This window comes from Oryctolagus cuniculus, chromosome 1 (genome assembly GCF_051225735.1).
Source record: "Oryctolagus cuniculus isolate XC-2025 breed Fujian yellow rabbit chromosome 1, ASM5122573v1, whole genome shotgun sequence".
NCBI lineage: Eukaryota > Metazoa > Chordata > Mammalia > Lagomorpha > Leporidae > Oryctolagus > Oryctolagus cuniculus.
The window spans coordinates 228,928,190-228,952,541 of NC_142867.1; the positions used below are offsets into that span (position 1 = coordinate 228,928,190).

The following is a 24,352-nucleotide window of genomic DNA, read 5'->3' on the forward strand; positions in this document are numbered from 1 at the left end:
CTCATGAGGATTAACCCCAACATTCGGCTAAAAAAATCTTCTTTAAACTTAGCTCCAGTTTTATTTTTGTGGCACCTAAATGGCTGCCAGAACTCTCACTAGTGCTGAGGGAGAGGAGAAGAGACGTTTTGGGCCCAGGGGCTTCTTCACTGCTCGCCTGTCCTGGGATCGCCTGTCTACCTGGGGCCCCGCGAAGGCCATGGGGACTCCAGGTACGCAGGCCACAGGCCAGTCCTCCACAGCAGGGCAAACCCAGCATCTGCTCCACTCACTTCTCAGTAAGCGAGCTGTGAGCATGGCGTGAGAACACAAGGCCCTTTCATAAGTGCTGGCGTGGGGCGGGAGCGTTTGGCCTGGTGGGTGATTAAGCCACCAGTCGGATGCCAGCTCCCGCGGCTGATTGCCTGGGTTGGATTCCCAGCTCCGGCTCCTGACTCCCGCTTCCTGCTAACACAGACTGTGGATTTCTGTCCCTCACATAGAAGGCCTGGATTGAGTTCCCAGCCCCAGCCTTTGTGTCCTCGCTGCCCTTGGCCGTAGCCCGCATCCGGGGAGTGAACTAGCAGATGGGAGTGCATGCATTTGCTCCCACTCACTCATAAATTGATTAAACTAATAACAAGCAAACAGAAAAAGCAGGCTGTTTCATTCTTGCTACACCCTTCCGCGAGAGGGCTTATGACTACCAGCTTAACTTGGGCGGGGATCTGAGGCCCAGAGAAGGGTTGTGACTTGCCTAAGGTCACATAGCCATGGCCACCACGGCAATTACTCACCAGGAACCTGAGGGCTGCAGGGGTCTCACTTGAGCCTAACAGAACTGGAGAGGGAAATGCTGGGCCTGACTAGCAGGAGGGGCTGCAGGAGAGGAGGGTCCCTCCAGACCAGCAGTGTGCACTTGAAGGGTGCCCAGAGAGAATCGGGGAGCAGAGGCCCCAGGGCTCGGGGCTGGGCTCCCTCACTCTCAGCAAAGGTTCTCTGTGTGTGCCCCCCGTGGGAAGAGGCTAAGAGGAGCCCATGTGTTGGGGCACCCACCCTTTATCCCACTCCCCTGGGTTAGTAAGCACAGCTGGGGCTTGGCATGAGCGGCCAACTCTGTAAGAGACAGATCCACCAAGCCTCTGCTCGGGGCGGCCGGCTGCAGGGCTCTGCTTCTCACCTCCCCACTCCTTTGCCATCTGGACAAGGAGCAGTCGTGGCTCCATTGTTGAGGAGCCCCCAGGCTTGGGAACACAGCTGCTGACCCTGACTGGGGCGGCGTGCTCAGTGCTGGGCCAAGGGACGTGGCAAGGATCCATGGGAGGACTGGGGAGGGGGTGGTGTTGGAGCTGAGGCAGAGCAGGATCATGAGCATCTGGGTGGGGGCAGGGCAGGGGTGGGGTGGCAGTGCAGGTGCCTCCCCCACCCCCACCCTTCTCAAACCAGCTGCATGAAGAACCAGTGATTTTTGTTTGGTTTTTGAAAGATTTACCTATTTGCATTTAAAAGGCAGAGGCACAGAGAGAGAGATCCTCCAACCACTGGGTCACTCCCCTAATGGCTGCAACAACTGGGGCTGGGCCAGGCTGAAGTCAGGAGCCTGGAACTCCATCTGGGTCTCCCACATGGGAGACAGAGGCCCAAGCATTTGGGCCATCCTCCAAGGTCCTGCAGGGAGCTCAATGGGAAGTGGAGCAGCTGGGGCGGAGGCTGGTGGCAGACCAGCCGCGGAGTAGGCTGGCTACAACACCCCACCTTCCCCCTCACCTCCGGCCTTCAGCACAAGCCGTACACTTTGCAAGGAATGGCCTTTCTGGGCAGCTCTGCCTGATGTGTGCTTCCCACTCCCAGCTCCACTCAGGCAAGGTGTCCTCCTGGCATTCTTTCCTGGTCCACGCCTGCTCCAGACAAGCTCAGGTCCCGTTGCCCTCCCCCCCCCCCCACCTTTCCCCTCCCCACTAGTGATCTGGGCCCTCTGCTTTGGACACCTGCATGTCACTGCCCGTGTCCCCCGATGTGGACACCCGTGTGTCACTGTGTCCCTGACAGCCTGTCGTGGATCACGGGGACTCATGTTTGTCTTGCTCGCCTGGCCCAGAGGAAGCGTGCTGATCAGAGGGCAGTAGGGGGCCACGGAAGGCCAACTAGCAGGGGAGGGACCCTGTCAGAGCCAGGCTTGGCGACCCCAGAGGCAGCAGAGTGCAGATGGGAGCTCGCTGGGAGTCCTCTGGAGTGGCAGCTGTCGTGGCTGGTGTTGGTGACGCCCTTCCTGGGTGCCCAGTCTGTGCGGAGTTTGGCCCACACACCACCACCCCTTATCAGAGCCCTGTGGCTCCACCTCACAGTGAAGGAAGCCAAGGTACACAAGTATCTAAGGGGACCGGCGCTGTGGCGTACTGGGTAAAGCCGCCACCTGCAGTGCCCGCATCCCATATGGGCACCGGGTCAAGTTCTGGCTACTCCACTTCTGATCCAGCTCTCTGCAATGGCCTGGGAAAGCAGTAGAAGATGACTCAAGTCCTTGGGCCCCTGTACCCACGTGGGAGACCCGGAGGAAGCTCCTGGCTCCTGGCTTTGGATAGGCACAACTCTGGCCATTGCGGCCATTTGCGAAGTGAGCCATCAAATGAAGACCTCTGTCTCTCTCTGTCTCTACCTCTGCCTCTCTGTAACTCTGCCTTTCAAATAGATAAATATTTTTTAAAATGTCTATGGGCATGGTTTTCAAACTGTGTTCCACAGAGCTTTAAGGGTACCACACAGCCTTTCAAGGTCAAGGCAGGGCTGTAGGGGAGCAGAGAACTCCCGCCTCCACTGCAGCCTTCCACCCCTTTTTTCCGTTTTGGAGATCAGGTTCTGCTCAGAGAAAAGCTCCCGGGCTTAAAGTAGCTTAAACACCCCCGGTACAGGGAGAGTAAAACCCTTATGAACATTGCTGGCCTTTGCAGGACCCTGAGAAGTGCCACAGGGCTCAGGGCGGGGCCATGTTGGAAGTGGGGCCCGGCAACTGCCCTGCCCCCAGAAGCCAGGGGAGGCTGCTTGACCGGAGAGCCCCCTCATCCTCTCTCGGGCATGTTGGCCATCTAGAGAGTGTGACATCCTGATGAAGTGTGACAGAGAGGGCCGGGGAGGGTCAGCTGCAGGACAGAACCCTGGACCAGGCCAGAGAGGCTGACCATCTGCTCCAGGCCCTGCTGCTGACAAGTTTGCGAGGCCCTCGCCCACTCCTGGCCTCTGTTTCCCCTTCTGAACACGAGAGGGGTGCTGGGCTGGGCTCTGCTCCTGGCTCCAGCATTCAACAGCCGTGGCCCGCGGACAAGTCACTCCAGTCTCTGCCGCGGTCTGTAAGGTGCGGAGTGTTGTCGTGCCCTGTGTTAGGTTGAGTCCCTGGGAGCAAGCCCTGAAGACAGTATTCTGGTGCAAGAGGTGTGTTACGAAAGTGCACCCCGAAAATGCTGGCCACGCAGTGGGAGAAACAGGGCAGGGAGGGGAGGACACATGGTGTCTTAGCCCACTTTTCTGTGGCTAGAACAAAATTCCTGAAGCTGGGCAACCTAGGAAGTAAAGAGGTGTATGTGGCTTGTGATCCCAGGGGCTGAAGGTCCAAACGGCGTGGTGCCAACATCTTGGTGAGGAGGCCTGGCTGCATCACAACGTGGCTGAGAAGCAGACACGGTTATGCACGTGGGATGACCTTGCATTTTAACAGCCCACTCTCGGGACCCGTATTGTAGTACAGTGGGTTAGGCCTCCGCTTGCAATGCTGGCATCCCATATTGGAGTTCTGGTTCAGGTCCCTGCTGCTCTGCTTCCAATGCAGCTAATGCACCTGGGAAAGCAGTGGAGGATGGCCCAGGTACTCGGGTCCCTGCCACCCACGGGGGAGACCTGGATGGATTTCTAGGCTCTTGACTTCGGCCTAGCCCAGCCCTGGCTGTTTGGGGCGCGATCCAGGAGATGAAAGATTTCTTCCCCTCTCTCTGTTTCTCTGCCTTCCCAGTAAATAAATCAATCTTAAAAACAAACAACAACAACAACAAAACCGTCCTCCTAAGAAGTGACTCACTCCATCAGTCTCTGTAGGGGCAAGGGACATTTTCCCCTCCTACCTCTGGGACTAATTACCTTGCACTAGGCCCCACCTCTTTTTGTTCTAAGACTCATTCATTTATTTGAAAGAACTACAGGGAGGGATTGACAGCGAGAGATCCTCCATCTACTGGTTTCCTCCCCAAATGGCCACAATGGCCAGAGCTGCACCAGGCTGAAGCCAGGAGCCTGGAACTCCATCCAGGTCTCCCACGTGGGTGGCAGGGGCCCAAGCGCTTAGATCTTCTTCTGCTACTTTCGCAGGTGCATTTAAAAGGAGCTGGATCAGGAGTGGAGCAGCCAGGGCACAAGCCGGCACTCATATGCTCTGCCAGTCACAAGCAGCAGCTTGCCCACTGTGCCACCCCTAGGCCCCACCTGGGTTTTTTTTTTGTTTGTGTGGGGAGCAACTCGGACTAGACTAAGTTACTGGAATTAAGACTTATTCTATGCATCTGCTCTCCCACAATATGGCGCTGGGAGAGAAGAAAACAGCTTCTACACAGCTGCCTCCAGTTCAGCAGATAAACTGTAGGACTTGCTCCTGATTGGAGGAAAGCAGCATACTCGGCGTGTGGGCAGCCGAGTTGGGATTGGCAGAGGAGGACTATAAAGGAGGAGAGAGACGGCATGCACCAGGAACATCTAAGGGGAACATCTAAGGGGAACACCTGTGCAGCCCCCGAGAGAGCCGGCCGGCGGAGTGCCGCTCCCCCGCGGAAGTGGGGAATGTGGCAGGGGGAACCGCCCTTCCACGGAGGTGGAAGGGTCGGTAGCCAACCTGGGAAGAACCAGCAGCAAACCCGGGGAGGGCCGAGCAGACGAAAGAACAGCGCAGGGTCCTGTGTCGTTCCTCCACGAAGAGGGGGAGCGACAGTTTGTTTTTTTTTTTTTAGATTTATTTATTTGAAAGAGTCACAGAGAGATAATGAGAGACAGAAAGAGAGATCTTCCATCCACTGGTTCACTCTGCAGATGGTCACAATGGCCAATGCTGAGATGGGCCAAGGTCAGGAGTCAGGAGCTTCATCCAGTTCTCCCAGATGGGTAGCAAGGGCCCAAATACTTGAGCCATCCTCTGCTGATTTGCCCAGGCCATTAGCAGGGAGCTGGACCAGAAGTGGTGCAGCTGGGACTCGAACCAGCAGCCATATGGGATGTGGGTGTCACAGATAGAGGCTTTACCCGCTATGCCACAGTGCTGGACCCCCAACCTCTTTTGCTGTTGTTCTTTAAAATCTTTATTTCAGATGTCCATTCCAGCAGAATTGAGATAAAGCTTCTTGTACATGCACCCTTTTTTATAAATTCAGAACATGAAATGTTGAATGAATATTGCAAACTGTAAGACATAATCAAAGTGCTCAGCAAGGGACCAGAAGAAAAAGACAAAAGACTTAGGGATTAGGTTAGGTTTCCAGTGCAAACGTGAAACAAGAATAAGGGTTTGGTGTTGCTAATTTTCTTTCTTTTATTTAAAAAATATTTATTTGAGAGGTAGCATTTTATACACACACACACACACACACACAGAAAGAAAGAGGTCTTCTGTCCACTGGTTCACTTCCCAAATGGCCGCAACAGCCAGAGCTGGGCCAATTGGAAGCCAGGAGCCAGGAACTTCTTCCTGGTCTCCCACGTGAGTGTAGGGGCCCAAGCAGTGGAGCATGGCTCCAGGGCAGGGAATCAAGGACTTGGGCATCTTCTACTGCTTTCTCAGGCCACAGCAGAGAGCTGGGTTGGAAATGGAGCAGCCAGAATGCGAACCAGTGCCCATATGGGATGTTGGCGCTGCAGGCAGAGGCTTAGCCTACTACACCACAGCACCAGGCCCTGCTCATTTTCAAAATGGCTCTTCTCCAAGTCTTAATCTCTCTGTTCCCCTTCTCCTAAAACCTAAGAAAGCCTTCATTATGCACTGGACGTGCAGAATACATAAAAACCAATCGGACAGGGAATGGCCAGGTGTCTTTATAGGTAGTCTATTTGTCAGCAACCTGTAAGCCACTGAAAGAGGAACTCCATATCCAACAACAACAAAAACCCCAAAGCTCTGTTTGGCTGGGGAGGGGTAGCAAATACAAAGCTGGGGGTAGATCCGTGACCCCGAGAAAAGCCTAAGCACAGGAGCGGTGGGAGCTCTGAGCTGCTCCAGGAACGCAGAAGCCGAAGCTGAGAAACAGAGCGAGCGTCTGCAGGCCGTCCGGGCAGGCTGTGTGCTATGCAGTCCACTCTGGTCCACTCGGGGAAGCTTCTCGCCTTTTACTCTCTTGCCAAGACGGGCACAGTCTTCAGCGTTGGCACAAACCCTTCTTGTGCTGCGGAATGCAGCTGCAGCTTCAAAACCGTCCGTTTTTGAAAGCATGATTGTCACCCAGGCAGCAGCGGCCGTGACTGCTTCATTTCCCATCAGCTTTGGTCTGGAATAGTTCTGGTGGCTGGCAAGTTCAAGCTCATGGCCAGTGCCGGCAGATTTGGTGTCTAAGGTAGTGCCTTCTCGCTGTGTCCTCACCTCTGGCTGTAGGCCCCGCCTCTTAGAGAGTCCACCTCCGCACTGCCACACTGCGGGCTTTACTGTCAGCTCCTGGCAAGGACGTGGTCTCTCAGCCTGGCCCCCAGGAGAGCCCCACCGCAGGGGTGACAGTGCGTGTTGTCCCCTGGAGCTAGGGGGCTGCACTTTTAGATACCTGCCCAGTCAGCCGTAGCCTCAGGGGACTAAGCAGCTCTCTGAAAGGAGTTAAGGTCATAGGCCCTTCAAAGAGACACACAGCAGCTGGCGCTGTGGCGTAGTGGGCTAAGCCTCTGCCTGCAGTGCCCGCATCCATATTGGAGTGCTGGTTCAAGTCCTAGCTCCTCTGTTTCCATTCCAGCTCCCTGCTAATGTGCCTGGGAAAGTGGCGGGTGATGGCCCCAGTACTTGGACCCCTGCTACCCATGTAGGAGAGCAAGATGGATTTCCTGGCCCCTGCTTTTGGCCAGAACCAGCAGATGGAAGATCTCTGTCTCTGTCTCTGTCTCTCACTCACTCTGCCTTTCAAATAAATAAATTTTTTAAAAATCCTAAAAAGGGAGACACTTGGAATCAAGGGATGGGAACAGGACACAATGAGAGGGATCCCTGGTGATCCAGACTGGCTCCAGCAGTGCCCACTGCATGCCTCACAGGGCTGTTAGCAGGCAAAGTGACATAGTTCTTCCAAGTCCCAGCACAGGGCCTGGCACCTGCTCCAAAGCCGGAAGCTGTTGCTTCTCTTGTGACCACTGCCGGGCTGGGGCTAGGAGAGCTGAGAGCCCAGGCAGGCTGCTCCGAGGTCCTGGGCGTCCCAGCTACAGTGGTGCCCCCCTTGGGCCCTCTGGGCCTGGCCGTGTGTCGCACCCTTTGCCTGACCCTCTCCCTCCCACGTGCAGCTGCAGTCCATGGTGGATCTCTTGGAGGGCGCCCTGTACAGCATGGACCTGATGAAGGTGCACGCCTATGTCCGCAAGGTGGCCTCCCAGATGAACACGCTGGAGGAGGTAAGGGCAGGGCTCCCCCCTGAGGCTGGGCTGGTACAGCAGCACCTGGGCCTTGGAAACTCAGGTAGCCATTGGAAGCTGGACTCCTGGGGAGGGTTGGGGAGGGAGATGCAGGCTGCAGGGTGCAGCTTGTTGGGAAGAGGGGCCAAGTGTTCTGTGCTGGCTGCAGTGAAGGGCCTGTCCCCTGGGGACAGGGACAGAGTTGGGTGAGCGTGGGGGTTCCCGCCGTAGGTTCAAAGCGTGCATCTCTGCGGGCACAGCCTGGCCTCCACCTGTTTCCTGCATCCGGCCTCTGCCGGGCTGCTGGGAGTCCGGGGACGTGCGGCTGCCAGGAGTGGGCGTGGGGGCTTCCTCTCCCAACTTCCTTCCCAGAGGGAGGGGGCACCTGGGCATCCTGTGCCCCGGGGGGGAGATTAACCCCTTACCAGCCCCAAAGTTGGGGTCATGGTGGCTCTCATTCAGAAGGGCCAAGCCCATGCCAGCATGGGAGAAAGCGGACATTCGTTGACTTCCATCCATGTGCCTGTGTTTCCTGAGCACCTAGTATGTGCCAGGCTCTGAGGTTGTCCTCGTGTGACCCTCTCTCGGATAATCTCAGGAAGCACTAACTCGCTTCACAGAACTCTGAGCCAGGCTGAGCCTGTGATCTGGCTGCGCCTGGAGCAAATCAGAAGTCGTTTCCGCAACCACAGAGAAATGACTGCTAATGATCTGCTGTTCTGCATTATCTCTGATTTGATTCTGTTAACCAGGATTCACTCAGCGATAACCCTATGGGGAATTTTTAAAAGAAGACTTTTTTTTCGCAAGGCTGGAGGAAGTGGAGAGCACAGCCTCCCCTCTTCCCTCTGCCAAAGGGAAGACCCTCCCGGGGGCCGCAGCAGCTTGGGGTCCCAGCTTCATTCTGTTATCCTTAGCCCAGCAGCTTGCAGCTAAGGATGATTTTTGCAACGCTTTTGGCTGTCACACTTTGCACGGGGGTCAGGGTGGATGCTGCTGACGACTTCTGGGAGTGGCCAGAGATGCCGCCGACCACTCTGCCATGCACAGCCGTCCCCAGCAACAAATGTCAACACTGCCGAAGTTGAGAAGCTCTGCCCCACTGGCTTTGACCTCCCTCCGTCCTTCCTGGAGTCTAGTTTCAAAAGCAGCTTCATGTTCCTTAGCCTTTCCGGGCCTCGAAGTGACCCTGATTCCTGCCAGGCCATCAGGACTCCCAAGCGCTGCCCAGCGGATAGGGCCAGCCCGGACAACAGCCCTGCCCGGGGGGTCCCCTGGCACAGAGGGCTGTCAGGGAGAGGAGTGCTTTCGCGGGCCGTCTGTTCCCAGCAGATTCTGTTCCCAGAACTGACCCTAGTCCCAGGGGGCAGGGTGGGAGCCGCTGCATCCAGCGAGGGCAAGCTGAGGCCGAGCAGGAGAAGGAGGCTGGGAGTGGAGGCAGGACTCCACCGGGGAGGGGCGGGGCTCCTAGGCCTGGGATCTGGGAAGACCAGACACACACCATCTATGGTGCTGGGGCCTTCTATAAAAGGAAGGCCTTTATGCATTACTTGCATACAAAAAAGTGATTGGAAAGTAGCAGAAGACTGGCAGCAACTTCTATGACCACAGTAGGGGATTGGCTGAAGAAGTTACAGCCTGCCTGGACCCTGGCTTCCTGGGGAGCCCCTGAAAAGGCCGGGGATCACTATGTATACAGACATGGGGATATTCCCAAAGTAGGCCCCACAAGAAGGCAGAGCGTGGAGGACACGTGCGTAGCTGGGCTTTGGTCAACAGTAGGCCACGTATGCCGCAGGGGTCCAAAAAATTCCCATCACTTTTTATTGTAATTTGTTTTGTTTAAGATTTCTTTGTTTATTTGAAGGTCAGGGTTACAAAAAGCGAGACAGCTTCCTCATTTAGTACCATGAGCATATATAACCTATGTCCTTGTTCTCCCACTTCTTTTTTTGCTTTATTTATTTGAAAGGTAGAGTGACAGAGAGAGAAGGGGAGACAGAGAGACAAAGAGACCTTCCATCCACTGGTTCACTCCCCAAGTATCCACAATAGCCAGGGCTGGCTGAGCCAGGTCAACAGCGGGCCAAAGCCAGGAGCGCAGAACCCACCTGGTCTCCCATGTAAGTGGCGGGGACCCAGATACTTTGACCACCATGCACTGCCTTTCAGAAGCATCAGCAGGGAGCTGGACCCAAAGTGGAGATGGGACTGGACCCCAGGCGCTCCCGTATGGGATGTGGGCATCCCAAGGGGCAGCTTAAACTGCTGCACTGCAATGCCCTCCCCTCTTTCACATTTTTAAAAGATTCATTATTTATATTTTTTGAAAGAATTACAGAGAGAGAGAGAAAGAGAGGTAGAGACAGAGAGAGAAATCCTCCATCTGCTGGTTCACTCCCCAAATGGCCACAATGGCTAGAGCTCAGCTGATCAGAAGCCAGCAGCTTCTTCCAGGTCTCCCACATGGGTGCAGGGGCCCAAGCACTTGGGCCATCTTCTACTGCTTTCCAAGGTGTATTAGCAAGGAGCTGGATGGGAAGTGGAGCAGTTGGGACTCAAACTGGCACCAATATGGGATGCCTGTGTTGCAGGCAGCAGCCTTACTGGCTATGCCACAGCACCGGCCCCATCTTTTTCACTTTTTAAATTAAAAAAAATCAGTAAGTGGGGCCAGCACTTTGGTTTAGTACGTTAGGCCTCTGCCTGCAGTGCCGGCATCCTATATGGGCACTGGTTCGAGTCCCAGCTGCTCCACTTCCCATCCAGCTCCCTGCTAATGGCATGGGAAGGCAGTGGAAGATGGCCCAAGTGCTTGGACCCCTGCACTCATGTGGGAGACCTGGAAGAAGCTCCTGGCTCCTGGCTTCGGATTGGCCCCGCTCTTGCAGCCACCTGGGGAGTGAACCAGCAGATGGAAGACCTTTCTCTCTGTCTCTCCCTCTCTCTGTCTGTAACTCTGCCTCTCAAATAAACAAATAAATCTTAAAAAAAAAATCAGGGGCCTGGCACTGTGGCATAGCAGGTGAAGCTGCCGCTTGCAGTGCCAGCATCCCATATGGGCACTGGTTCAAGTCCTGGCTGCTGTACATCAAATCCAGCTCTCACGCACCTGGGAAAGCAGCAGAAGATGACACAAGTCCTTGAGCCCCTGCACCCACAAAGGGGATCCAGAAGAGGCTCCTGGCTCCTGGCTTTGGATCAGCTCAGCTCTGACCGTTGAGGCCATTTGGGGAGTGAACCAGCAGATGGAAGACCTCTCTCTGACTCTGCCTCTCCCTCCCTCTCTCTCTGTAACTCTGCCTTTCAAATAAATACATACATCTCTAAAAGAATCAGTAACTGCAGTGGCTCTCAGAGCACGCTCTGCTCCCCTCGTGCTCTGGGTACTACCCCGTGCCTGTACCCCAGCATCCCACTCGGGACCCCAGGCAGCAGGGCCTGGTGGCAGAAGCTGGGGTGTCGCTCCGGGGTCGGGGTTCAGAGAGGCAGCGGGCCCGGGAAGGACCTTGACTGTGCCCACACAGAGCATCAAGGCCAACCTGAGCCGGGAGAACGAGGTGGTGAAGGAGAGCGTGCGGCATCTCAGTGAGCAGCTGAAGCGCCAGGAGAACCACTCCGCCATCATGCTGGGCATCAGGAAGGAGCTGTCCAGCCTGGGCCTGCAGCTGCTGCAGAGAGACGCGGCTGCTGCCGCCCCCGCCGCGGGCCCCGGGAGCAAGGCTCAGGTGAGGCCCCCGCTCGGCCGGTGGGGCACTGCATGGCTGGGTGTAGGAGCATCCCCCTGGGGACCAGCGTGGTAGAGGGCTGGGGCCTCAGGATGGCACAGCTGACGAGTCCGTGGCAGGGCAGGGGACAGACGTAGCTCCAGCCAAGAGGGGGTGGTCTTAAACCCAGGTGCTTGGCTTATTCTCATTCCCAAGGGTCCACACTAGCTGGGATGAGCTTATAGGGATGACCCTGCCTGCTCTGGTCTCCTCTGGGAGACCAAAACTGATTCTCGCCTCCTCTGCTGTAGGTGGCTGGGCCCTGGGCAGGGTGAGGCCTGCTCTGGAGTAGCTGAGCAGTGTCCTGGGGGCCCCTGCAGACCAATACCAGTCCATCCCACCCAGCCTTTGGTGGAGGGCTCCTGTGGCAAACACCCAGGCATGGTGTCTCCAAGCTCGGGGCAGCGTGAGCACAGCTGGCCGGCACAGATAACACATGGCACTGGCTTGGTAAAAAGCCCTGCCGTGAGGCAGACCAGCTGCAAAGATGGCTGCCCATCTAGGCGGATAAACCTGGAAGAGGAGCTGCCTTTGGGTGGCCACATTGCACAAAGGATCCTTCCTCGAGGGGGCCAGGCCAGGGCATGTGACTTGGCAGAGGCAGTGTAGACAGGGTCCAGCGCCATCCGTGCCCCTCTAGCCAGGTGGCCATGGGCGGGACACAGCCCACTTGCCTGGTCCACAGTGGCCTTGGGTTTTAGTAAGCTGTGGAAGAAAGGAACTCACATTTGTGGGATTCCTTCTCTGAACTTGACTTTCTCAGACGTTATCAGTTAATCCCATAACCACCCGCGGGGCAGGAGCACCCCCGCCTATCTGGCAGACCAGGAAACGTGGAGAGAGGCCGGGCAGAGGGCGGGCTCTGAGCCAGGGCTGCCCAGCTGCGCTGCCGACATCGTGACAATGGAGCCATGTGTGTCTGCAGCAGGGATGGCCTGGAAGCTGATAAGGCGCGGAGGAAGCCTGTGTCTTGCCCAGAGCTGGCTTCCTGCAAGTCCAAAGGCGCGAGCGAGCGCCACCTTGGCAGCGGCACGGGCGGTGGCGCCTAGATACTGTACTCACCGTGTCCGCTGGAGCTGCTTCCTGACAGTGGGTGACGTCACAGGCCCTCTGTTCTGGTGCCAGGCCGTATCACAGGCATTTGAACAGGAAGTGAAAATAACGAAACTCACAAGACGTTAGAACCTGGACATGCAGTAGGGGTGACAGACCCTCCCAGTTTGCTGAAGCATTTCCCAGGATGTGGGATTTGTGGTGATAAAACTGGGACCATTCCAGACACTCTGGGGTGAGCTGCCCAGGGGCCCAAGAGCCTCTCCTCTGCCCGTGAGCTGAGACCAGTGAGTGCGAGGCCGGGCTGAGCAGCCAGTGGGGCCAGGAATCTAACCTGGCAGGCCGAGCCTCGGCCATGCAGGCCATGCAGGGGAGCTGGGGAGCTGAGTGGGGCGACGGAGGCAAACCAGTTGCAGGGTAGCACTGAGGGAGGGTGAGGAAAGCTGCAGCTTCCTAAACACATGGGGTGTAAGGCTGGGAGCAGCAGGACCACCTGCCACCCCCGTGCACTGGGCCACCCCAACCCCCCCCCCGCATCCTTCCTGCCCCTCCCCCGAGCGTGAGACTCCCCTTCTCTCCCAGGGCGCAGGTGAAGGGAAAGGCAAGGAAACCAACAAGTACGGCAGTGTTCCCAAGAGCTTTGCAGACAGGGGGCTCCCGAAGCCTCCCAAGGAGAAGCTGCTGAAGGTGGAGAAGCTCCGGGAAAGCAGCAGGGGCCGGTTCCCGCAGCCCACGGCCAAGCCCAGGGCCCTGGCCCAGCAGCAGGCGGTGGTCCGCGGCTTCACCTACTACAAGGCTGGCAGGCAGGAGGCGACCCAGGCCGCCGCTGGTGAGTCGGAGGGGAGCAGGGCCCCTGGGGTTGGGGGCTGATGGGCGGCCGCCCCCCGGCACCTTTCATCATCTCTGCAGTGCCACAGCCCCAGGTTTCCATTCCAGGGTTCAAGTACCCATCATGCAACGGGCATAACCCACTCTTGAGGTTCTTGGGAGCAGTGCAAGGGGCACTCAGTTTCTGGCCAGTGCTGACCACTGTCTCTGCCCTCACTGGGCCTTTCTTTATCCATTCAAAGGTTTGCTGAGGGTCTGTTTTGTACCAGGCCCTGGGGAATGACAGAAACACAGTCCCTGCCCCCACAGAGCTCATAGTCCGGTGGGAAAAATCGAGCCCCAGCCAAGCAGCTGTCGCAGGTGGCCATGGGAAGAGATGCAGGGACCTTGGATACCACCCTCTGGCCCCTCCCCCTCTCAGATGCTCCAGGAAGGACCCTCAGAGTCTAGAATTTTCCTGCAGCTCCCTGCCTCTTTCCAGGAAGGGCGACAGTGTAATTAACCAAGAAATAAGATCCGAGAGTCCCCAAATCTCCGAGCCATCCCCACTAGCTGTGGGTTCTGACTCCCCCCTCGGGGGCCCTGCCCAGATGCCTGCTGTCCCCAGATGACCCTAAAGGACACCCCATACCTTTCCTCCCTTCCCGAGTCCTGCTGACCACGCCTTCCAGCAAAGCCCTGTGCCCGGCCCATGCCCCAGGGGCCAGAGAGGTAGAGAGGTCAGAGACCAGCCTCCTGCAAGAGCCTCCCCACCCCCACTTCTTGGCCTCTCAAGGCCCAGACCTTGGTGCTGACTGCTGGACTTGCTGTCTACCAACTCAGCCTGGCCGCAGCACAGGGCCTCTGACCTCTGGCTGGGGCACTGCTCAGAGACAGCTGGAGGCATGTGACTGCCAGCCGGGCCTGTGGGAACAAGCCCCCTGCCCTGGCAGGCCGCCGAGGCCGCGCTCCCCTGCAGCTACCCTGACCAGAGGGACTGCCCGTGGCTGGGCCTGGCCAAGCCCCTGTGCAAAGAGGAAGCCCAGCAGGACACAGAAAGGAGGAAGTCAGGTCAGGTTCCTGGCACCAAGGGTCTTTGTGCCCCGCCCCCGCCCCTGCCAAGCGTGCAGGCTCCTGGGGGCCAGACCACCCCAGGAACAGCCGTGCCACCCCTCCGTGCTGGGAATCAGTTTTCTGAGCGCTTTCTCGCATGTGGCCATGTTTGTGCAGGCAGCAGCTGGATCGTACAGGCAACAGGACGGAGAAGTGGCGCAGCAGGGCTGGAACACGGGTCAGCAGGCCGCCCAGCCTGTCCCTGGGGCTGAGGGGCCTTTGCCCCCTGGCCGTGTGGCATTAGTCTTCCTGCCTTCCCGGTCCACCCAGCCCCGAGAAGGGGGGCATGTGTGACCCAAGAGTCAGCCCCCTGGGAGCTGCCAGAGCCTTCCAGTCAGCCAAAAACCTCCTGCCGTGGGGATTGGGGTGGGGGCCGATGCCGCCTGAGGGGTGGGAGATGGGGGTGAGTGCGGGAAGGAGAGAGGGGTCCCAGAGGACAGAAAGTTGGTGGCACCTGGCCCTCGCTGCCTGAGGGAGGTAGGAGAGGCTGTGAGACGGAAGGAGGGGTTTCTGCCTCCTGGAATAGAATCCAGCCCACCTAAGTGAGCCAAGTGCTGGGCACTCGGAACTCAAGAGCTTGCTGTTTGGCTCCTGCTGTTTGTCCCTCAAATTGTGCAAACAATTTTTTTTAAAGATTTATTTATTTATTTGAGAGGTAGAGTTACAGACAGAGAGAAGGAGAGTCAGAAAGAGAGAGAGAGAAGTCTTCCATCTGCTGGCTCACTTCTCAAATGCCCACAGTGGCCAGAGCTGGACCGATCCGAAGCCAGGATCCAGGAGCTTCTTCCAAGTCTCCCATGTGGGTCCAGGGGCCTAAGGGCTTGGGCCACCTTCTGCTGCTTTCCAGGCCATAGCAGAGAGCTGCATCGGAGCCAGAGCCCTTTGGGATACTGGCAGCTTTATCCGCTATGCCACAGCGCCCCCTATGCAGACATTTGAATTCATTTTCCTCATGGGAACACAACAGCCTAGCCCACCACTTGGCTAGGCCCACCAAAGCGGGGGCGGGAGGAGGAGGGGACACTCATCCCGGCCACCCAGCTGTGCGAGCTGGGGCTAGGCTTGGTGTCCAGCTGCTGGCCTGAAGTCCTTCCCGCCTCCCTCTTCGAGGCCTTTCGCTCTCTGGTGTGGGGAGGGCCCCCTCTCCACTTGCCCCAAACCTCAACGTGGCAGGGAGCCCCGTGGGCCTGGGGGAGAGGTGGCGGCGGCAGGGGCTGCGGGGCTGTGAGCACAGGGTCTCCTCCTTTCTGCAGACAATGCCCTGAAGGGTACTTCGTGGCTGGAGGTGTCACCCAAGGGGGAGGCCAGGTCACCGGAACCCAACTCGGCCGAGCAGGATGAGGCAGAGCCCTGGCCCTCGGAGGGAGCAGACTTGGCCCCTGGTATCGCTTCCTCGAACACTGACACCCCCACCACCACCCCGGCTCCCACCAGCACCGCCCTGCCCACCGAGCCACCTTCGCACTCTGAAGCCCCCAGCCGAGGTGAGTAAGCCTGGCGGGGGAGGGGGCGGTTGGCGACCACAGCCGTGGCCAGGTCGGGCTCATGGCCTGATTTCGTGTGGCCCTCACGCTAACTGGCTTTTCCAGTGTTTAAAGGCTGCCAGGAAAAAAAGGAGAGGAATGACCAAGGGACGTAAGTGTTGCGCATGGGCTGCAGAGCCTACAATAGTCTCTCTCTGGCCCTTTATGAGAAAAGACTGCCGGCATTCAAAAGTGGACATGAAACAGGTGTACTTTCAACAAATTCTTTTTTTTTCGTAAGATTTATTTATTTGAAAGGCAGAATCAAAGAGAGAGAGTCCCCATCTGCTGGTTCACTCCCCCAAATGGCCTCAACAGCCAGGCCTGGGCCTGGAGCCTGGAACTCCCAAGCACTTGGGCCATCTTCTGCTGCTTTCCCGGGCATGTTAGCAGGGAGCTGAATCAGAAGTGGAGCAGCCAGGACTCAAACTGGAGTCCATAAAGAATGCTGGCATCACAGGTGGCAGCTTAACCTGCTGTGGCAGAAAGCCAGCCCCAATACATTCTTAAAATGTCACCTAGAGGGGCCGGTGCTGTGGTGTAGTAGGTTAGGTAGGCCTCCCCCTGCAGTGCCAGCATCCCATACGGGCACCAGTTTGAATCCCCGCTGCTCCACTTCCCATCCAGCTCTCTGCTGTGGCCTGGGAAAGCAGTAGAGGATGGCCCAAGTGCTTGGGCCCCTGCACCTGCATGAGAGACCCAGAAGAAGCTCCTGGTTTCGGATTTGCCCAGCTCCAGTCGTTATAGCCATTTGGGGGTGAACCAGCAGGTAGAAGACCTTTCTCTCTCTCACTCCCTCTCTCTGTAACTTTGCCTCTGAAATAAATAAATATTTTTAAAAAGTCACCTGGAATCCCATCATCAAACCCAGCAATAATTCATTTCTCTAGTTCCTCTGTCCAGTCTCCGGTCTTGTTCTCATGTCCACATTTAAAGTTGTGACCTGGGTCTCATGGTGAAAGTCTTCCTCCTCATTCCATCGATGGCTCCCGCCTGGGGGACAAACCTTCAGACCACGCCCTGCTGTGGCCCAAAGGCATCCCCGCTTCTTCCAGAGGGTCCACCAGCCATGTGGACCACAGCTCCAGCGCCAGCGGTTTCACCCCAACACTACTTCCGAGCTGAGAAAACTGGGAGTGACCTAGCGAGCTGATGGGAGGGGCGTGGTTCAGTGACTGAAAGGACACAGCTGTCTGGTGGCCTGGCGGGACCCAGAAGCCACATCATTAAAAGGCTATTTAGCCAAGTGAGGAATTGCTGGGGGCAGGGGGAGAAGCGCACCCACGAAACCGTGTGCTGGGAGGCCTCGCCGCCCCCGCCCCTGCCCTGCGCTGGAGACAGAAAGTGTCCCGAAATGTCTTCGCATCGTGGAGTTTGTTGAGATTTTATTTGCTTTTTTTCAGGCTTAAACATTTTTTTGGTTGGCAAGTACAAACGTCCTCGTATGTTAGGTTCTGACGTATGCGTACATTACGAAGTGGTGAAGTCCAGAGTATTAGCTCACTCCCTTTTTTGTGATGCAAGCCCTTAAACCCTGCTCTCCCGGGAGTATCCAAGTGTGTGAGACCCTCGCTTCTTCCTCCTGCCTGACCAGCACTGAATCCTCAGACCATCACCTCCCTCTCCATCCACCCGCTGGACCCACCGCTCTGCTCACTGCTGCTACGAATTTGACTTTTTATGATTCCACATCCAGTGGAGAATGGAAATCTGGGAGGGGGGGAGTGTAAGATTTATTTTATTTATTGGAAAAACGTACAGAGGGAGAGGGAGAGAGAAAGAGAGGTCTTCCATCTGCTGGTTCACTCCCCAAATGACTGTAGCGGTCAGGGCTGGGCCAGACCCAAGCCAAGAACCTGGAACTCCATCCAGGTCTCCCACGTGGGTGGCAGGGACCCCAGGACTTGGCCCATCAGCTGTCGCTTTCCCAGGCGCGTTAGCAGGGAACCGGGTCGGCAGCAGAGTAGCCAGGACTCACACCGGTGCTACAGCGTGGGGTGCTGGCCTCCCACACGGAGCTGCCCACTGCACCACAATGCCAGTGCCATGAGAGTGGAACTGGAATGGTTTGTCCCTTTCTCTCTCCTCCTTTTCTGAATGCCCCGTGTTGGCTATGACAATCAGACATTTCTTTGATCGCTGGGAAAGCAGTGGGGCAGGGGGCAGGGGGTTGCCTACAACAACAGAACCTCAGGAGGGTGTGGGTCGGACCCAGTGGGCCTGTGGCCCTTGCTTCCCACAGGCAGGGAGGCGAGCTGTGAGGGCACCCTGCGGGCCGTGGATCCCCCCGTGAGGCACCACAGCTACGGGCGCCACGAAGGAGCCTGGATGAAGGACCCCACGGCCCAGGATGACAGGATCTACGTCACCAACTACTACTACGGAAACAGCCTGGTGGAGTTCCGCAACCTGGACAACTTCAAGCAAGGTCGGGGCCTCGGGGACGGGGACAGAGCAGGCCTGAGCAGCCTGGGGTCGGGGGTGCGGGTCCTGGGGACTCGGCCCTCCTTTGCTTTCTGGCTTCCTGCAGTCTGGCCCGGCCTGGGTACCAGGCCAAGAACTGCAGTGCCATGGTGACCGAGCTGGCCGTGGGGCTGCCCCTGCCACTGTCACCAGCCACTCCATGCGACCCTGCGCTCGCTCTGTGCCGCGTGCCCTGCGTGTGTCAGCTCTGTCAGCTTCATCGCTTCATGAGGTGCAGGCTGTCACCTGTCGTACACGTGGACAGGCCTCAGGCTGAGGAGGGCAGGGGCCAGGAAAAGGCTGCTGTTAGCACAGGGATGGGCAGAGTTTTGGTTATCAGATCTGAGGCACGAGGTGGGGTGGGGCAGGCGTACCTTCCAGAAATCCGCAGCCTGGTGTGGGAAGAAGCAAAGCTTCTTAAAGAGCCGATTCCAGTACAGTATTGGTGGGGCATAGCGCACGGGGGGCCGTGGGAACCCAGCCTGGAGAACAGGGAAGGCGACGCTGAGCTGAGCCCGAGAGGAAGCCCTGCAGAAGGGAGAGGGAGGTGATCCAGGTGGGAGGCTCAGCGTGCACTCGGCTCTGGCATGAGAAGCAGCGGGATGGCCCGAGGAGGGAGGGAGACGGCGAGGGAGAAGGCTGGAGCCATCCTGCTGAGCCACACGAATCTGGCCTGAGCCATGGAGTCCCAGAGTCCCTGGAACAGCTAGAAGCCTTCCTCTGCCAGTGTAGCTTTGGCCTGGTTTCCGCTGAGCAGCCCAGAGGCTGGGGGAGGAAGCCAGTGACAAATACCAAGAGGAAGAAGAGTTCTGGAAGGGTACAAGGGAGGCCCCTGGCTCAGGCTGGGGACGTCAGGGAAGGCTTCCTGGAGGGGGCACCATTGGTGGATGGCTCTGAAAGGCATTTTCTCGGGGCGTGGTAGTCAAAAAGAGCATACGCAGAGCCCCTGAGACAAAGCACAGGGGCTGGTGTCACCCTGGGTCTGAATCCTAACAGGGCCATCCTGTGGCTGGGCGACCTTGCACGCGGGCACGCGGGCTGGGCCCGGGGGCGGGGTGTGTGTGACTGTCTGCCTCCCCCCCCTCCGCAGGCCGCTGGAGTAACATGTACAAGCTGCCCTACAACTGGATCGGCACGGGCCACGTGGTGTACCAGGGCGCCTTCTACTACAACCGCGCCTTCACCAAGAACATCATCAAGTACGACCTGCGTCAGCGCTTCGTGGCCTCCTGGGCGCTGCTGCCTGACGCGGTATACGAGGACACGACGCCCTGGAAGTGGCGTGGCCACTCGGACATCGACTTCGCCGTGGACGAGAGTGGCCTGTGGGTCATCTACCCCGCCGTGGATGACCGCGACGAGGCCCAGCACGAGGTGATTGTGCTGAGCCGTCTGGATCCGGGCGACCTCTCCGTGCACCGGGAGACCACGTGGAAGACGCGGCTGCGCCGGAACTCCTACGGGAACTGCTTCCTGGTGTGCGGCATCCTGTACGCCGTGGACACGTACAACCAGCACGAGGGCCAGGTCGCCTACGCCTTCGACACGCACACGGGCACCGACGCTCGGCCCCAGCTGCCCTTCCTCAACGAGCACGCCTACACCACCCAGATCGACTACAACCCCAAGGAGCGGCTGCTCTACGCCTGGGACAACGGCCACCAGCTCACCTACACACTCCACTTTGTGGTCTGAGCGGGGACGGCAGCAGGGGGGGGACGGCGACTCCTGCAAGGGACCCAGCCCACGTCTATTTATTGGGGGCCAGCCCGGTGGCAGCCAGGATGGCCGCCCCGACACCCAGTGGACATTGCTGGCTCCCGCTGGCAGAGCCCCGTGCTAAGTGTGTCCCACGCTCTTCCCCGTCTAGCCCGCACAGCACCTCCCTTGGAGGTGGGGACCATCAAGCCCATTTAACGCGAGTGGCATCCCTGGCCGACACACCTTAGTTGGGGTCAGGCCGGCTGTGCTGTCACTACAGGCCCACTTGAAGATGCTCCCCCGCCCTCTTTGTCATCCTTGGTCTGGGTCCTTCCCCGGGGCTACTCAAAGCCGGAGGTCTCTGCGGACGATGCATCAGTGCCCAGCTCTGGCCGCCACCCCAGGCCTCTGTCCTGGCTGAGCTGTTGGTGGCCCCAGGTTCCAAGCCCCCACCCTGCTTCTTGCCTTTGGCCAGTCCCCCACCCCACCGCGCCCACTGTCCAGCCCCATTCCAAGCCTCCGCCGTCACCTGGCCCCTGAGCAGGAACCACACCCCAGAGAAAATCCTGGCCCCGCTTCCTAGGGCCCTCCCTCCTGGGCTCGTTTTCTCTCATCCTCCGGCAGGGCCCTCATGGGTTTCCGCAGCTGCCACTGCCGGCCAAAGGCAGCTCTGCCAGGGCGGGGGGACTGGGCTGAGGCCGCCCCTCCACCCGGAAACACTGATGCTGGCCACAACCCTAAGTCCCCCCCTGGGGCCTCCGGGAGCCTTCAGGCCTGGGGTCCCCCTTGTTCTTTTCTTGGGGCCTTCCACCCCCAGCCTCTACACACTCAGGGATGCTTCCAGTTTGCCGTGAGAAGGCCCCTAACCTGAGGATGGGTGGTACCAGGACAGGCAGGCTCCCCCCACCTGCTCACTGGGTGAGGGGCCCAGCAGGCAGCCTGGGGGCCTGCAGGGGACAGAGCTTTGAGCAGTCGGGCCGGGGGAGGCATGGGGCTGCCCCCTGGCTGCCAGAAAGAGCCAAAGGGAGGCGTCAGGGAGCAGGGGTCTCTGGATTGGGCTTCAGAGCTGTTGGTGCCAGGGCTGGGGCTGGGAGCGACAGGTGGGCCACCTGGACGAGGGCTGATTGTGGCTCCCTGCGCCTGCATCCAGGCAGCCCGGGGCTGGACCTTCAAGCCTGCCTCTCACCTGCCCCGGACAGGATTTGCAGAGCGGGAAAGAGGTTCTCCAGGCCAATTCCCTGTCTCGCCAAAGAGAAAAGAGGGCCCAAGAGATTCAGAGGGTAGCTCGGAGTCACCCTGGGGACAAGACACGGCCGGTCCCTTCCCAGGGGCCTTTGTCCCCCTCCTTTGTCCTCCCAGCGATGGGCCACCTAGTCCCCAATTCACCCTGCACCTGTGACGGGTCCCTCCTGCTGGCCCCGCATACCCTGCAGACTGCAGTGGCATCTCGCCTGCCCTGCCAGCTCCCAGGGTATCTGGAGCTAAACACGCAGGTGGCCTGTTCGGCAATTGAGCTGCTCAGCCCAGAGGTAGCGCCGGCAAGGCCGCAGCCTCTCTGGCACCGTCAGGTGATGTTTTGGTTGAGCTGTAACTCACCACCCCCCCACCCCAAACAGCGGGGGTGATGACACCCAGCGAGCGCTGGCCTGACTCATAGGCAGGGACGCAGCCAGCCTCCCCCACCCAGCTCCGCTTACAGACTCTTCAGGGGCTGTGAGGCCCAGAGCATTCCCCCCCTTGGGTGTGGCCTTCACAAGGCTGTGTCTTTTTGTGACATCACAGGCCAACCATGTGAGACACGCCGGGGCCTCTGTCTTCGTGGGCCTGAGAAGGGGGAGGTTAGAACGGGGCGATCTCACACTCAGAGGGACAGCAGCGCTGTTTTCTGGGGCAGAGGATGCGGACCGCAGCCCCCAAGCAGCCCCAGGCCCCTTCTGTTCCCAGGCCCGTGTCTGTGGCTTGTGTGGCAGGTGCAACTGTCTTCCTTGTCCTACAGAATGCCTCAGTAGAGCCCGAAGAGTTATGGTGGCAGAGTAGCCGAGAGCCGGGTCCCAAAACCACAGGCGACGTGCCACAGGCCTGTCCCTGGGACGACACCTCCGTGGCGTGGAAGGCGCATTCTCCCACGTGTGCCACTTTTATAAATAAGGATGTGGAGGGGACAGCACAGCAGCTCAGTCTGTGGTGGCATTGGGGCTTCACGCTGGGCAGTGCTTGTGCCTGGCCAACTGTGTGCCAGTCTGGGGTGGCCGCAGCAGCGGTGGCTGTGACTTTGATCCGGTGTGGCCAGGCCACAGATGGCATCCACAGACTCGCTCCAGGAAGGAAGCTGAAGCCTTGTACACAGCCTTGACTGCCAAGCCAGCAGCTAGCCAGCTCCACTCAGGTTTGGCATTGCTTAGGAATTAACAGAAAATTTGAAGAGAAGGCGATTTTGTCCCAACAGGGAGGGGAGGCAGGGGACAGTTTTTGCTGTGGGGGACTGGAGCTGGCCCACAGCTGGGAACTTCAAAGCTCGGAGGGCAAGCTGACCCCTGCCAGCCTCAGCTTGGTTTTGTCTTGTCGCCACCTTGGCCTTTATTTTGGCCACAGGTGCTTCAAGCAAGGAAGGGCATGGACTTGGGAGGGCGACCTGCCTCACCCGCCCGTGCCACAAATGCACAGGAAGCTGTCACTCGTGTTTCTGAACAACGGGTGCATCTAGGCCTGAGCTGTCACCTGCTCGCTCTAGGGAGGGGAGAAGGGGCCACTGCCTTGGGGACAGGACGGAAGTGAGGCTGGGGGACCTGCTTGGGAGTGATTAAAGGGTTCCTGGAAGCCCCTTTGTTTTGAAGCAGCGTTTGCTTCCTGACATCACCGGAAACCACAGTTGGGGTCAGAGGGCCCTGGCACTGGGCAGCTGTTGGGGTCTTGGCTAGGGGTCAGTCTGGGAGCCCTGGATCGGGATCCAGCCCCGCCCCTGCTTGCTCCATGCTTGGGCCACTTCTTTCTCAGGCCGGGGGGTGGGGAGGGGGAGGGCATTAACGCCCTCCTGCAACTGAGGACTGGGGGCTTAGTGAGGACGGAGACCACAGGGCCCCCGCAGCACCACGGACATTCACAGTCACTCATCCACTCAGAGGCCCCGAGACTGGCACTTCTTTTCTCCATTACAGGTAACAAACCTCAAATTCAAAGAGGTTAAGCAACCTGCTCAGGGTCAGGGATCTGACAAGTAATTAACAAGGTTTGAACCAGGTCTGCTCCAGACCTAAGCCCCAAATGAGCAGTTGTCAGGAACCTTGTAACCAGTCATGTTTTCTTCTTTGCTCTGGCCACTGGGAAGCTCAAAGTCAAACCTGAGCTCATTTGTAACCATTGTTCTGAGTCTCCTACTGACTTCCCTTCATCCTAGCTTGGCTTTTACCTTATCTCTTCATTTTTATTCGGTTGTATCTATTTTTGTAAAGTTGCCACAATACCTTTTTTTGCAACAAGGTGGCATATGCCTAAATAAATAGATGATCAAAAGAAAAGCTTGATTTAAGAGTCTTATCTAAATGCCGTGTCCATAAACTTACAGCACACGCACTGAACTTTTCCAAAAGCCCTTAGTTTGATAGAAGAACTGGCCTTGTTACTCCACAGTCCCTGAAAACACAGGAAGGAAGAGCCTTGCAGAATGCTGCTCAGGCTGAAAACGACAGCCCTCCGGGTGGCGAGAAGACACAGGCGGGGCCCACGGGGGCTCAGACATGACCCTCGCCCCTCCCCCACTTTCTTGTGCCAGCTACAGAGACTGCGCTGTGGTGTACGTGCCCTCCTGGGTCAGAGGCAGAGCGGGGAGAGCTAAGACCAGGAAGAGGGGCTGGCAGGCAGGCTAGGCACCACCTGCCTGCTGGCATCCTCTATCAGGGCACCGGCTCAAGTCCTGGCTGTTCCACTTTTTTAAATTTTAATTTATTTGTTTGAAAGGCAGCGTTAGAGAGAGGCAGAGAGAGAGAAAGAGAGAGAGAGGTCTTCCATCCACTGGTTCACTCCCCAGATGGCCGCAAAGGCCAGAGCTACATTGATCCCAAGCCAGGAGATAGGAGCTTCCTCCAGGGTGTTCCACGCTGCAGGGGCCCACGGACTTGGGCCATCCTTTACTGCTTTCCCAGGCCACAGCAGAGAGCTGGTTTGGAAGTGGAGCAGCCGGGACTTAAACCGGCACCTGTATGGGATGCCAGCACTGCAGGCAGCGGCTTTACATGCTACACCACAGCACCTCCACTGCTGATCCAGCTCCCTGCTAATACACCTGGGAAGGCAGCAGAAGATGGCCCGAGTGCTTGGACCCCTGCATCCATGTGGGAGACCCGG

At 58.1% G+C, this 24,352-nt stretch overlaps 1 protein-coding gene across 1 annotated transcript in view; it reads left to right on the top strand.

Annotated features, from left to right (window-relative positions):
* Positions 1-23,526, top strand: part of OLFML2A (olfactomedin like 2A) — a 32,991-nt gene extending 9,465 nt beyond the window's left edge. Inside the window, exons 3-8 of the mRNA XM_002720458.6 lie at positions 7,477-7,584; positions 11,112-11,312; positions 12,987-13,233; positions 15,578-15,808; positions 18,090-18,275; positions 19,401-23,526. Coding sequence (XP_002720504.2) covers positions 7,477-7,584; positions 11,112-11,312; positions 12,987-13,233; positions 15,578-15,808; positions 18,090-18,275; positions 19,401-20,005 — 1,578 coding nt within the window. The 3' untranslated portion in view covers positions 20,006-23,526. The remainder of the gene's footprint in view (positions 1-7,476; positions 7,585-11,111; positions 11,313-12,986; positions 13,234-15,577; positions 15,809-18,089; positions 18,276-19,400) is intronic.
* The last annotated feature ends 826 nt before the right edge of the window (positions 23,527-24,352 follow it).